Source organism: Candida albicans, chromosome 2 (genome assembly GCF_000182965.3).
Source record: "Candida albicans SC5314 chromosome 2, complete sequence".
NCBI classification, from domain to species: Eukaryota; Fungi; Ascomycota; class Pichiomycetes; order Serinales; family Debaryomycetaceae; genus Candida; species Candida albicans.
In genome coordinates this window covers 810527-824605 of record NC_032090.1, presented here as the reverse complement: position 1 = coordinate 824605, position 14079 = coordinate 810527, and the positions used below count along the sequence as shown (strand labels likewise).

Sequence of the window (14079 nt, the reverse complement as noted above, 5' to 3'; positions counted from 1 at the left end):
ACCCAAATGGAAAAAAAAAATAATAAATAAATAAATAATACAAAACAATAACTAACAGTTTTCCCATTTATTATTAAATTGAAAAAAATAATCAAACTTTACCACCATGGCTCATCCAGGTAGACCAAGAGGTCGTATGAATAAAAAGACATTACAAGCACAAGCTGAACTAGCTCGAGCACAACAAGCCCAAGCACAGGCACAAATGCAAGCTCAACGAGCGGCAGCAGCTGGTCAATTAGCCCCGGGAGGAAATGGAGGAGGAATCCCTCCACCCAATGGACAATCTCAACATTCTGCCAAAGAAGAAACTCTTGGTGTTCAATTACATGATGAAGCTGATTTGATTTCGTTTAGAAATGATGCATTATTCCGATACATAACCAATCATGAATATATTGAAAATGTGACGAGTAAATTAATTCATACTTCAAAAATTATTCCTCCAAGTTTATATCCAATGATACCCAAACCTAATACTAGTGGTGATTATGAGAATTTGAAACCAGAAGATGTATATTTTGGAGATTTGTCAGCAATGAAATATATTGAAAAGAAATTGATAACAAAATTAGAACAAATGGAAAAAAATTTGGATCCCAATTATAGTAAATATTTATTAAATGATGAAAGATTTCAATATCATCGTGAAAAGACCAAGAAATTGGCAGAATTACAAGAAAATGTAACTGATAAAGAATCTCTAAATACATTAGAATTAGAATTGGAACAAATTTTAAATGATTATAAAACAAGATTCAATAAAAACTATAAGGAAACACCTTCCATTTATCAATATTCAATTTCAATTGATAAAATTGATCCACTGGTGGAAGTAAATTCAGCACCTGAGAACTATAATCCCAAACTGATTAATTCATTTATTAATATAGGAGGTGATACAAATTCCAGCCAAAACAATATTAATGGAAATATGCCAAGCCAAAACAATAATGGAGCAGTTTCGGAAATGGGGAATTTTAATAATATTGATAATGGTGTTGATGATGATGCTTTAGGAGGATTCCAATTTTCTAATAATATAGATACATCTAAATTTAATGGGATTAATGGGATGGCCATAAATCAATTTGGTAATAATTTTGAAGTACCTATGAATAATAAGCCCGACGCCATTAATATCAACAACAACAACAAGATATTGATAAATAAATCTGATTCAGATGGCAATATTGAGAATAATAATAGTAATAGCAGATCCAACACGCCGTCCAATATTAACACCAATAACATTAACTCACAGGGGCCTTCTGAAAATATAAGTTCAATCAACCATAACACGTCAAATAGTATACCAAATTACAGTACCAATGGTAGTGATAATGATAATATAGAGCAAGACGATATTAATATCGATGATGAGGGGGATAATATAATAAATAATGATGATGATAATAATAATATTGCTAGCCCCAATAGAATTGATAATGATGAAAATGACAATAACAATGATTCTAATGGATTAGATATGAATCAATTATTTGAAGATAATGCACATGCTGATTTAGATCATCTGGAAATGGTTAATGATGATATTGGAGATCTTTATAATTTTGAAACTGGAGGTGGTGGTGATGATGATGATAATGGATTAATGGATGGATTAGAATTTGAACAAGATTTTTTAAACTGAATAAAAAAAAGAAAAGAAAAGAAAAGGCAAAAAGGATTGTCATACATTTATATACTGTATATGTATATTGTATTCTTGTATTATTAATAGATAATTGGACTCAGAAAAGACAATTGAAGGTTCTATAATATAGTTTATAACTGTGATTGATCCGGTGCTAAAATAAGTCAATTTTTGACAGGTTACTACAGAACAACTAAGTTTTATAAAGTGTAAGTCAATTGACTATTGGAAGTATGGATTTCAGATTCCAAAAAAAAGGAAGTTAATACTATATACTATGTTGAAAAAGAAGAGCTCTTGAAATCAAGATAGTAAGTAATAAATTGATAAATGATAATCTTCGGAAAAACCGAAAAATAAAAAAAGCAGAAAAAGCAGAAGAAAGGAAAAGGCACGAGAAGAAGAAGGAAAAAAAAACAAACAACAAACAGAAATATTTTTCTCTTACTTCTAACGTCTGATAAATCAATAATAAATTATTAATTCTCATATCAACCAATACCAAATCCAAGATCAATAGATAATTACTTTGATTTATACAACTATTTATTTTTAATTTCATAAAGACATTAACGTGTTCATAATCTTTACTTCCTTTACTCCCCCCAAAATAAAGTGTGAAATTTCAAACTCAAGAACAAAACAACATATTAAACAATGCAACAAGACGATGATTCTTTAACCAATCGATCGTCACCTCCAATGGCATCAAAAGATTCACGATTGCAACCACCAACTAGAACAATAATAAGACAACAAAAATTAAAATATACATTTATTGGTTATATTATTGTATTAATATTTCTTGCCATTACTCAGTTTATTGGTGTTGGATTTTTCAAAGAAGGTTTTTTACTTTCACGTACCGTATTACCAAATATTTCCAATTGTTCACAACAAATTGATTGTATGACACCCAGATTTGAAAAAGCTATACTATTGGTTATTGATGCTCTAAGATTTGATTTTGTGATACCAATACCGGGGTCAAATGAATATTATCATAATAATTTCCCCATTTTATATGATTTAGCATCATCTTCGCAAAATAATGCCATATTATTGAAATTTATTGCTGATCCACCTACAACTACATTACAACGCTTAAAAGGGTTAACCACAGGGTCATTACCAACATTTATTGATGCGGGATCAAATTTCAATGGGGATGCCATTGATGAAGATAATTGGTTACTACAATTACATAAAATAAATAAAACCATAGCGTTTATGGGTGATGATACATGGAAGGCATTGTTTAATGAATATATTCATCCTGATTTTAACTTCCCTTATGATTCATTAAATGTTTGGGATTTAGATACTGTTGATAATGGAGTTATTGAACATTTATTTCCTTTAATCAGTAAAGAAAATTGTACAAAATGGGATTTGTTAGTAGGGCATTTTTTAGGAGTGGATCATGTTGGACATCGATTTGGTCCCCAACACTATTCTATGAAAGATAAATTAAATCAAATGAATCAAGTCATTTCCAAAGTGATTGAAAATATTGATGATAAAACCGTGTTAATCGTAATGGGAGATCATGGGATGGATTCAACGGGTAATCATGGAGGTGATGCCCCTGATGAATTAGAAAGTACATTATTTATGTATGCTAAAAATAAGAAATTTTTGAAAAAAGATCAATCATTTTATAATATTAGCGGATTGGGTGAAAATTATCGATCAGTTAATCAAATTGATTTAGTGCCCACAATCTCATTGTTATTAGGGTTACCTATACCTTATAATAATCTTGGATTCCCCATTGATGAAGCATTTGGGAATGTAGATGAATTATCAGTGGCATCACAAAAGACAATCAATCAAATAAAGGCATTTAGAGATGATACACCTAATTTATCAGGATCATTAATTGAGCAATATCAATCATACGCAACCAACTATTCTAGATTTGGTGGGAAATCCAAGAAGCATTATTGGCAATTAATTGAACAAGCCAAACAATATCAATCATTATCTTTAGAACAATGTAAAACATTATGGGCAAGATTTGATTTAAGATTCATTGGTATTGGGATTGGTATTCTTTTCCTTGCATTGACATTTATGATAACTTATGCAAGATCAATACCTGCTGTACGAGTACTGACAATGTCATTTGAATTTATTGGATCAGTGGTGGCGATGACAATAATGGGATTGGTTTTAAGTTTTTCAATTTATATTGTATTAAAACCAGGAGATTTCACCTTGAAAATTTGTTTGGCTATTGGGGCCGCCTTGGGTATGGTGATTGGATTTTGGGCTCCTATAATGGATAGATTTAGTGTGGGGTTTATTTGGCATCAAACAGTGGATTTTTTCCTTTATAATTTCAATAGTTGGTCTCTTATGGGGATTTTATTTGTTTCTTTTCATTGTTTAATATTTGCATCTAATTCATATGTTGTTTGGGAAGATAAAATGGTTCTGTATTTTTTGATAACTTTTGGTGCTTGTTGTGTTTATGCATGTTTTATAAATAATAAACTCCCTGAAAGAGCAAAAATATTGGCCATTCTGCATGCCATTACTTTCACTATTTGTACTCGTATTGTATCAATGGTTAATTTATGTCGTGAAGAACAACGACCATATTGTGAACCAAATTTCACTAATAGTTGGTGGTCAGTACTATTGTTACATTTTGCTGCTTATTTATTACCGGCATGTATCAAATCATTTTATATGTTATCAGATTCTTATCATTCAGCAGCACCATTATGGATAGGTACGGGTGTGAAGTTTTTGTTATTTATGAATGCCGTTTATTGGACATTTGAATATGTTTCCAATAGTGAATATTTCAATAAATTGAATTTGATTATAGGGTTATCATTGATAAAATCATTGAAATTAGCAATTGCTAGATTGGTTTTATTTATTTCATTGATTTTAGCCAATTTCAGTTGGTCAAGAGGTCCCTTGTGTGTTAAATTAGAGTTGTCAGAGGCATCAAATACAATTGATATTGAAGAATCCGATGATATGAGTCCTGGCATTAATAATAATAACAACAATAGCAACAACAAAACAGCTACTATTCTTGGGTATGGAAATGTTTATGGATCATCTTACTTTTTGTTGGTATTAAACTTTACTGTGGCTATAATGTTGACAACTAAACCCCTTGGGTCGTTATCAATAAGCTTACTAATTGTTCAGATATTATCATTATTAGAAATATTAGATGTTTTATCAATAAGACGGAATTTAATTACCCCAATTATTTTCGGTTTATTAGGATATCAACATTTTTTCAGTACGGGACATCAAGCCACTATTCCATCAATTCAATGGGAACTAGGATTTATGACAACAGAAACAATTGTTTTCCCATTCACTCATTTGAATATTTTTTTAAATACTTTTGGACCATTTTTCATTCCGGCATTAGCTATACCTTTAATAACCATTTGGAAAATTGTTCCTTCATCCAAACCAATAACTTTATTATCACAAATCATTACTAATATAACCACTTTAATTACTTATCATTTGTTTACTGGATTAAGTAGTTTAATATTTGCCGCTCATTTTAGAAGACATTTAATGGTTTGGAAGATTTTTGCTCCCAGATTTATGTTGAGTGGATTATTGATTATTAGTTTGAATTTGTTTCTTATATTTGTTGCCTTATGGTTTGGTACATCAAAAATTTTGACACAAATTAATAGAATATTTGGAAAGTAAGTTAATATTACCGTTTATATGTTTAAACTGGATCTTAATTACAAGTCTAACACATCATCAAGAATTGGAGTTTTTTTTTATTACTTTTTTATTCCTTCAAACATAGAAAAATCGTTTCAATTATATTATAAAAAAAAAAGAAAGTAAAGACATTTAGTAATAGAAAGTTTATATACGTTTATTTTAGAATCAATAATAATAAAATAATAATAATAGTAATAATAGTAATAGTAGAATTGTAAGGATCTATTTATAAGGTCTTGTGACAGTGTAATTACATAACCACGCACGCACATTACTGCCACCAAAACTTTGACTGAAAAAAAAATAATGTGGCGATCTCAAACAGGCTCTCCACACACACATCATCATATTTGATTAGACTAGATTTGAATCTTGATCCCAATTTTATCGTGTTGTTCCAGTTATCTACAACTCCCATTATTCCTTTCCTTTCACCTTTCCCCTTTTCTTTTTAGTTTTACAAAATCCTAATCTATGTTTTTGGGGCTATTTCATAATTACATATTCTTGGTAATACTAAGTCTAAAAATAATCCCCATAAATGCATATTCTCCATATAATTCATCATTCACATCTGAACATATACGATATTTACAAAATGAAACACAAGCATTATTTGATCATTCATGGAAATCATATATGAAATATGGTTTCCCATTTGATGAAATAACCCCAATCAGTTGTGAACCTTTAGGACCTGATTTTGATGACTATGAAAATACCGTTAGAAATGATGCTAGAGGGAATATATCACTGATGGTATTAGATAATATCGATACATTAATAATATTTGAACGATGGGATGAATTAGAATATATTTTGAAATATCTTCTGGATAATAAACAAGATTTTTTCAATCAAGATACTGTGGTACAAGTGTTTGAAACTTGTATTCGTCATTTAGGTGGATTATTATCGGCTCATTTATTATTAACCGACATTACCAATAAACCAATCACATTATCAACAAAATATCAACCATTACGTGAAATTTCAAACAAATATAATGGGTTTTTATTGGACATGGCTCATGATTTAGGATTAAGATTAATTCCTTCTTATCAAACATCAACGACAAATATCCCATTACCAAGAATTAATTTAGCTTATGGTTTGAAAAAAGTCCCACCCAAATTACAACGTGATGCATGTACTTCAGGGGTAATGACTCCAGTTTTAGAATTCACTTTATTATCAAGATTAACTGGAGATCGACAATTTGAATATTATTCACAATTATCATTTTGGAAACTTTGGTCACTGAAACTGGCATTAAATCTATTACCTATGACAATTGATCCTATTGCTAATCAATGGAAAGATAGTATTACCGGAATAGGTGCTAGTATTGATTCATTTTATGAATATGCTGCTAAACTGGCAATTTTATTTAATGATGATTATATGTGGACAGTTTTCAAAACTTCATATCGAGCATTATTGAGTCATCTGGCTCAAGGTGGTAAAGGTACGATGATTTTCCCTAATGTGGGGATTTATGATGGGGTTGTTTTCAGTCCTTGGATAGATCTGTTAGGAGCATTTTGGTCAGGATTACAAGTTTTAACTGGGCAATTACAAGACGCCATAAAGACTCATGTGGTTTATTTAAAAATATGGGACTTTTTCGATCTGATTCCAGAAAGATGGATATATAACCATCAGCACCATCATCAAGGTAATAAGAAAGTTAAACGTAATAAGAAAAAATTCAAAGCAGAAGATTCCATTGATTTGGAATGGTACCCGTTGAGACCAGAATTTATTGAATCAACTTATTATTTATATCGTGCCACTAAAGATCCAATGTATTTACAAATAGGGGAAAGAGTATTAAATTTATTAGGTGATAGATATAAAGCACCATGTGGATTAAGTGGATTACAAGATGTTAGAACTGCAGAAAGACAAGATCGAATGGAATCATTTGTTGTTGGTGAAACTTTGAAATATTTATATTTATTATTTGATACTAAAGATGAAATTTTCTTACACAATTCCACTATAATGCAAAATAAAAATTGGATTTTCTCCACTGAAGCACATCCATTATGGTTAAATAAAAAAATCGATCTTATTGGTGATTCTTTGACACAATCATCAAATGAAATATCATCGGCAATAATGGGTGAAAAACCTTATCATAAAAATAGTTTAAAACCCAATAAAGATTTACTCAAAATACCAAATTCAGCGTTTATAAGAAATATTACATTACCTCAACCAGAATTGGTTGATATTGAAGGTATAACGGAGGATGTATCCCATATTGCCAAAAAACTGTCCTTTGCGGGTCGATTTGATACATGTCAATTAAATCCTTGGAATAAATCTGTTGATTCATTTCTTGAATCAAGTTATTATAAATGGCCCTATTTGTTTAATGCTGATTATGCATTTGAAAATTCATTTAGAAAACCAAGATATTTGAGTCAAACTAATTTAGATGGCAGTTATATTGAATTAACAAAAGAATTTTACAATAAATTTACTATGTTCAATGGAGCCAACTTGATTTGTCCTCGTACTTCAACTACAGCAGTTTATGAAGTGTTTTGGGGAGATATCAAACAATGCGAATACATTGAAGTTTCAGAAATTTATCATACCAAGTTTTCTAATGAATCGTTAATGGCACCGGGTGATATTTGGATACCGTCTTTGAACGGATTACGCGTTGTATTGGAAGAATTGGTACCTGGGAAAGTAGATACATTTAATAATGTTGTTACTGAAGAACAGCTTCTTGCATTACAGGATAGTAATAATAATGAAGACGATAATAACAATAACGACGATTACAGGATTAGACTAGTAAATTCTGGTTTAAGAATTAAACGAGTCAATGGTGTTGTTATTGATGAAGGGGTAACTTTATGGACGCTACCATTTGAACCACTGGAACAATCGAATGAAGAAGACGGGATGATAGGAATAACTGAAGATGCTAGAGTAGTTATACAAGGTAAAGTAGTTGAAAATTTATTTGTTTGGTATGGATAGAGAATTATATAGACAATATAAATTAACTTGCATTAAGTAGGTCAATCGTAGAGTACTAACATTAGCACACAGCTGGTAGCCCGTCTTTTTTTCATTTTCTATTAACCAATAGTTAATTCAACACAAACAACAACCATTGAGTGAGTGAGAGAGATTAATTAGTTAGAATGAGCGTCTGTTTATTTCTTTCTTTCTTTCTTCTCTCTCTTTCAACAAACAATACAAGGAACAACTCACTCACTCACTCACTCACTCCACCAAGAAGTTTCAACAATTTCAACAACCAACGCAATAAAAAAAAAATTTACAGTACTTAATTGAAAAACCAACTGAAGAACCCAAAAAAATATATTTTACACTGTTTAATCTTTCTTGGTGGAATTGTGATTGCCTATTCATATACTTAATATTGGAAATAATATTAATCAATAATGAGTTACGATCCTATACATGATACATACACTGCGTCCACTTCTAGTCAGCAACAGCAACAGCAACAACATCAACAATCATCTCCACCACCTTCGAAATCAACACATTTACATGTAACAGGATCTTCTCCACCTTCAATAAATCAACTCATAAGTCCAAACATTGAACCATCACGCTCAGATGTGAATCAACATCAGAATCAATTTGCTGACCAAGAACAAACTATTCCTTCTTTGATATTACCACAACCAGATGAACCCAAATCGACTGTTAATACACTGGGCGGTGGAGCATTGTCAATTTCTAACCTTGTTTCGTCATCTGCCAACGAAGCCCCATCACTGTCAGCAATACCGCCAATTACATCTACACATACTTCACTGCAAAAAATGAATTCTATTTCCAGTTTAATCAACTCGCCACCAGATCACAATGATGACACTGGAGATGATGATTATGACGAAACAGATGTTAATTCATCAGTTGTAGGAGATGATGAAGACTATGTTGCAACTCCACCACCACAACAACAACATTCATCAACCACAACACCTGGCAAATCACACAAATCCTCCCCGAGTAAAAAGAAAAAGAAAAATAATATAGCCAATGCTAAATTATCTTTGAAAAGAGCCGATGGTGAAGCATTTTGGCGTAGAGATATACAATATGATTTTTTGAAAGAATTATTCGATGATAAAACTGCTTGTTTTACTAATACTTTCTCGGAATCAAACATTGCCAATTGTAACAATAATCTGAAAATTACCTTTGGTGAATTATACATCCGTACTTTAGCAGAATCAAATAAATCATCTCGAGTATTGAAAGAAAAATTAATTAGAGACGTTGAATTGGGCAAAGCGGTGGCGAAAGTTTGTATTTTAGTCAATGTGGGAAGAATGAATACGACAATTAATTTTGTTCCGGAAATGAAATCGACTTTGAGAACATATCATTCTATTCCTTCATTACAAACTTGTCGTGAAGGTGGTACTGTTAAACAATTACAAGATACTCCACGATTGAAATCCATTTTGAAAGCAGTATGTGAAGGGGAAGAAAATAATTTAAATTTTCTTGATGATATGATAAAAAATCCACCAAACAAGAAACCCAATACCAATGTTATACAATTATTGTTTTTATTAAGTAATGCCGTTCATGGAGTACCATTTTTAACTGATCAAAAAAATAGTTATTTATTGGATTTCTTTGTCAACACCAAAATACATCCAGCAAATCGAGCTAAACGATTGCTTTGGTTATTATATACACTTTTAGAAACAAATTTTACTGAAACCGATTTGCATAATAATCCATTTGGGGCTGATTCCATTCCATCGATTCAATGGTTGGATGATTCGGAAATGAAAAAATTTGACATTGATCCTGATTATGAAAGATATTATGCTGAAGAAATGTTTAAAGCCAGAATGCAATATTTGGCAAATCCTGATGATGAGCAGTACAAGGAACATTCTAGAAGATCCCATGGGTATGGTCATTTGAAGAAAAGAGATGCCGAAGATCATGATGATACAAGTGGAGGAGAAGAGGTTGATGATAGAAAGAAAAAATCTGTTCCTTTAAAGAAAAAATTGAAACGTAATAATCCTAATAAACCTTCACCATTGTCAAAGAATGTTATAACATTTCATGATAAACGTAATCGTGATATCAAAAGTGGCGACATTTTAAATTTTGATCTGGAAGATAGTATTCATTTCCCGGTAAAAGATTTGAAAGAATTGGCATCAAGATATAAAAGTTCTGATATTATGAATCAATCACCCGATGAGCTTGAATCAGTTAGACATCGTCGTGACATAGTGGAGTTGTCTAAGCCAATGGTTCAAGAAGTTCGTACTTCTTCAAAAGCCAGTACTGCTTCATTCAACAAGAAAATCACCATTTTGGGGAACTGGTTATATCGATATTTCAAATATAAAAAATCCATTGGAAATCGATTAGTAGGTATAGAATGGGAAGATATTAGATATGATTTGGTTCATGGTGTAGAGAGTTATTTATATGAAAAATTTGGCAAATCATTGATTTTGGATAAGATGTTGTCTACACATTATACTGGAGCTGAAGGAACCAATGGTTCTGATAAGAATGGAGTGGTTGCGAATGGAGGAAATACTACTGGTAGATTTGAAGAAGAAGAAAATGAAGTTTATTTCGATTATGTACCACTGAGAGATTATGACAAGGCCAACGAGAAACAAAGTTTTATTCTACATTTGATTAGCTTTGTCAATGATTGGTTTATATTAAGATTAAGAAAGAATGCTTCTTTAACTCAAGTTAACAGAATACTGATTGATCTTGATAATGAGACTGTTCATATGTAATGAAGAAGAAGAAGAAGAAGAATTTTTAAAAGTTTATGTATGTATTTTTTTTTTTTTCAAAATATAGTCTTGATGATTGTCGTTAATGATGTGGAAATGTCATATTGTAATAGTAGATTTTCAAATACTTGACTGAGATTTTTGGTAGTATTATCAAGAATATCAATCATATACAATTGTATTCGAGAATTACATGTACCAGTGAGTGGATCACCAATTATAATTTCCCAATTTAAAACAATTTTGAATTGTCTTTCATTTTTCGTGAATATTAGTTCTATTTGATCAAGGGTTTGTAAAATGGCAAACAATTTCTTATTATCTGAAGTATCCAACAAATCTTGGTACTTTCCCGCATCGTATAGATTCTCTTGAAAACTCTTTACAAGTTTATTGATTGTTGACATTCGTTTATGTAATAGTTTAGAAAAAGAATTCAATCCAAACATTAACGTACTGATTTTCTTATTCGGGATATAATTTTTAACTACCATTTGATAAAATGAATTTGAAATCATTGATATTTTGAATAAATCATCAATTTCAATCCCCTTTAAACTATCATTTTCACAATTAACCAATAACCTAAAATTGATCTGAAATATTAATGGTAAAATTAATTGGAATTCAATAATTCTTATCATACTACCTTCACTATCACATTCATTAAAAGTTCTAATTTTGTCAATTTCCAAATACGGTACAAATCTTTTAATATATGTTAAACGCAAATCCCAATCTGTTGAAGGTAGCACATTCAAATTATTCAAGATATAATCGTCGTTTTTCAAGTTTTTAACTTCCAAATTCTTAATATATTGACTAGTATTGGAATCGAGAAGGTTTTTGATATTGGTTTCCTTTCTGGTTTTGGATAATTCTTGAGTTAATTGATGATGTCTCAAACGTAAATCATTCAATTCATTAGTTGATGATGTTCGAGATTTGATCAATTGATCTTGTTGTTCTGAAAGTTGGATTTTGAGTGATTGTAATTGTATTAATTTATCTTCATGCGTGACAATTTTGGCTTCAGCTAAATTTAATGCTGCGGTTCCTCCTCCTGTACTTTGTAATTGTCTTGATGATTGATTACTTGGAGATGATGTCTGTAACACATCTGAGAGTGTTTCAAATTCAGAATTGGAATTACCAGGTGAACTTGACATGGCTTTGTTTGAGTAGAACAAGTTGATATTAAAAAAACAAATCAAAWCAAAACAAACAAACGCCAAAACAAAAAATAATAATGAGACTGGTTTGAGTGAGAGACTTCAAACCTTTTTTTTTTTGGTTCAATTGATTTTTTCTGCGATGATAGAAGAACAAAAAAGGCAACTTCTTTTCTCTTATTACTACTCCCTACTATAATCATCACAACTTATATTCACACAATTGGAAATGGTATCGGAACCAGAATTGAAAAGTGTATGTGATTAGCTTAGATGTTTTTTTCAGACAATTAAATGTTACTAACTTGTTGACCACCAAAAAAAATAGTATATGGATAAAAAGTTATCAATACAGCTAAATGGATCAAGGAAAATTATTGGTATATTAAGAGGATATGACATATTTTTGAATATTACTTTGACAGATGCGTTGGAAGTTGATTCAAAAGGTGAAAAAATGAACATTGGAGCAACAGTATGTATTTGTTTTTTTAGGGGGGTGGATGAGGAGGGGAGTTTTATTGAAGACAAGTACTAACATTAAATTCTTGTTTTTAAGGTCATTAGGGGTAACTCAATTGTATCAATCGAGGTATGTTAACATTTAAAATGATACTTTTTTTTTACATTACTCAAATACTAACAGGTTTCCTTTCTTTTTTAGGCTTTGGAAAGTATATAAATTAACTGATTTATCTATTATTTAATCTATTTCAAATTCATTTTAATATATGTATCTATTATGTATGATGTTTCCATTCCCCCCCCCCTTCCACTCCCACTCCACTTCTTAAATGGGTATTATTGGACAAAATCCCCCGAACTAATGTCCTAGAATCTACATACCATTTCAACACCACCATCTTTATAACCACATTTTTCATAAAAGCCAACATTTTCAGGAGAACAATCTAAAATGACTTTGTAACAATCATTCTCTTGAGCAACTTTGGTTAATGAAGTGACTAAATAATATCCCAATTTCTTACCTTGTTCAGATTTAGCAACTGAAATATCTTCAATATGACCAACCTTACCACATTCATGAATCAATTTTTTCTCCACAAATAACATCCCCGTGGCTACCACTATACCTGATGCATTGGTGATTACATATGGATGATAAATAGATGGCAATGAAGACCAATGATTATACAATTCAGTGAATTCTTCTTTGGAAATTTCACCAACTGTCGTCAAAACTTTTAAAGTTTCTAAATATTGATTATCATAATCAGTAAGTTTTAGTTTTCTGAATGTATAACCTTGTGGTAACAGCATTATATGACGTGGCAATGATTAATAATTTAAAAAAAAAATGACGTAGAATAATTGAACTCAACAAGCCCCAAAAAACAGGAAAAGGAAAGGAAAGGCAATCTAAATATATAATTCTAATCAACAAAAAATTGATGCTTTGTTGTAAAAGTGAAATCAAATCCAAACAATATCTAGAGTTGTTGATGTGTTTTGAATTGGATCAAATCAAATCAAATCAAATCAAATCAAATCAAATCGAAACAAGAATGTTGTTGTTTCTTTTTTTAATGAGTTTTTTCAGCTGGGATTGAATTTCAAGTAATGTSTAATAAACATGGAATATAAAAATAGAAGCGGCCTATACAAACACGCGACATTTTTGAAAATTTGCTTGGCCATACTCATTTTACTTTTGGTCGTCGCTACTTCAACAATCTGAGAGTTACGAGTATCATTTTCTTCTATTTAA

General features: G+C 30.7%; 7 protein-coding genes across 7 annotated transcripts; 5 read left to right on the top strand and 2 right to left on the bottom strand. All coding sequences in view use genetic code 12, as the record gives it.

Annotated features, from left to right (window-relative positions):
• Positions 1–136: 136 nt before the first annotated feature.
• On the top strand, positions 137–1654 carry CAALFM_C203930CA (uncharacterized protein; the record flags this gene model as incomplete). Its single annotated transcript, XM_715862.2, has 1 exon — positions 137–1654. One exon carries the CDS (start codon positions 137–139, stop codon positions 1652–1654), a length of 1518 nt encoding a protein of 505 aa, XP_720955.2.
• A 660-nt stretch (positions 1655–2314) lies between these two features.
• Positions 2315–5359, top strand: GPI13 (mannose-ethanolamine phosphotransferase; the record flags this gene model as incomplete). Its single annotated transcript, XM_715863.2, has 1 exon — positions 2315–5359. One exon carries the CDS (start codon positions 2315–2317, stop codon positions 5357–5359), a length of 3045 nt encoding a protein of 1014 aa, XP_720956.2.
• A 498-nt stretch (positions 5360–5857) lies between these two features.
• CAALFM_C203910CA (alpha-1,2-mannosidase MNL1) lies at positions 5858–8386 on the top strand (the record flags this gene model as incomplete). The annotated part of the gene is made up of 1 exon (XM_715865.2): positions 5858–8386. The coding sequence occupies one exon, from the start codon at positions 5858–5860 to the stop codon at positions 8384–8386; it is 2529 nt and encodes an 842-aa protein (XP_720958.2).
• Positions 8387–8817: 431 nt separating this feature from the next.
• Positions 8818–11178, top strand: CAALFM_C203900CA (uncharacterized protein; the record flags this gene model as incomplete). The annotated part of the gene is made up of 1 exon (XM_715866.2): positions 8818–11178. One exon carries the CDS (start codon positions 8818–8820, stop codon positions 11176–11178), a length of 2361 nt encoding a protein of 786 aa, XP_720959.2.
• A 56-nt stretch (positions 11179–11234) lies between these two features.
• On the bottom strand, positions 11235–12347 carry CAALFM_C203890WA (uncharacterized protein; the record flags this gene model as incomplete). Its single annotated transcript, XM_715867.2, has 1 exon — positions 11235–12347. One exon carries the CDS (start codon positions 12345–12347, stop codon positions 11235–11237), a length of 1113 nt encoding a protein of 370 aa, XP_720960.2.
• A 232-nt stretch (positions 12348–12579) lies between these two features.
• On the top strand, positions 12580–13032 carry CAALFM_C203880CA (mRNA splicing protein; the record flags this gene model as incomplete). Its single annotated transcript, XM_019475219.1, has 4 exons — positions 12580–12606; positions 12679–12825; positions 12910–12942; positions 13015–13032. The coding sequence occupies 4 exons, from the start codon at positions 12580–12582 to the stop codon at positions 13030–13032; spliced, it is 225 nt and encodes a 74-aa protein (XP_019330764.1).
• Positions 13033–13181: 149 nt separating this feature from the next.
• Positions 13182–13631, bottom strand: GNA1 (glucosamine 6-phosphate N-acetyltransferase; the record flags this gene model as incomplete). The annotated part of the gene is made up of 1 exon (XM_715868.1): positions 13182–13631. One exon carries the CDS (start codon positions 13629–13631, stop codon positions 13182–13184), a length of 450 nt encoding a protein of 149 aa, XP_720961.1.
• Positions 13632–14079: the final 448 nt, after the last annotated feature.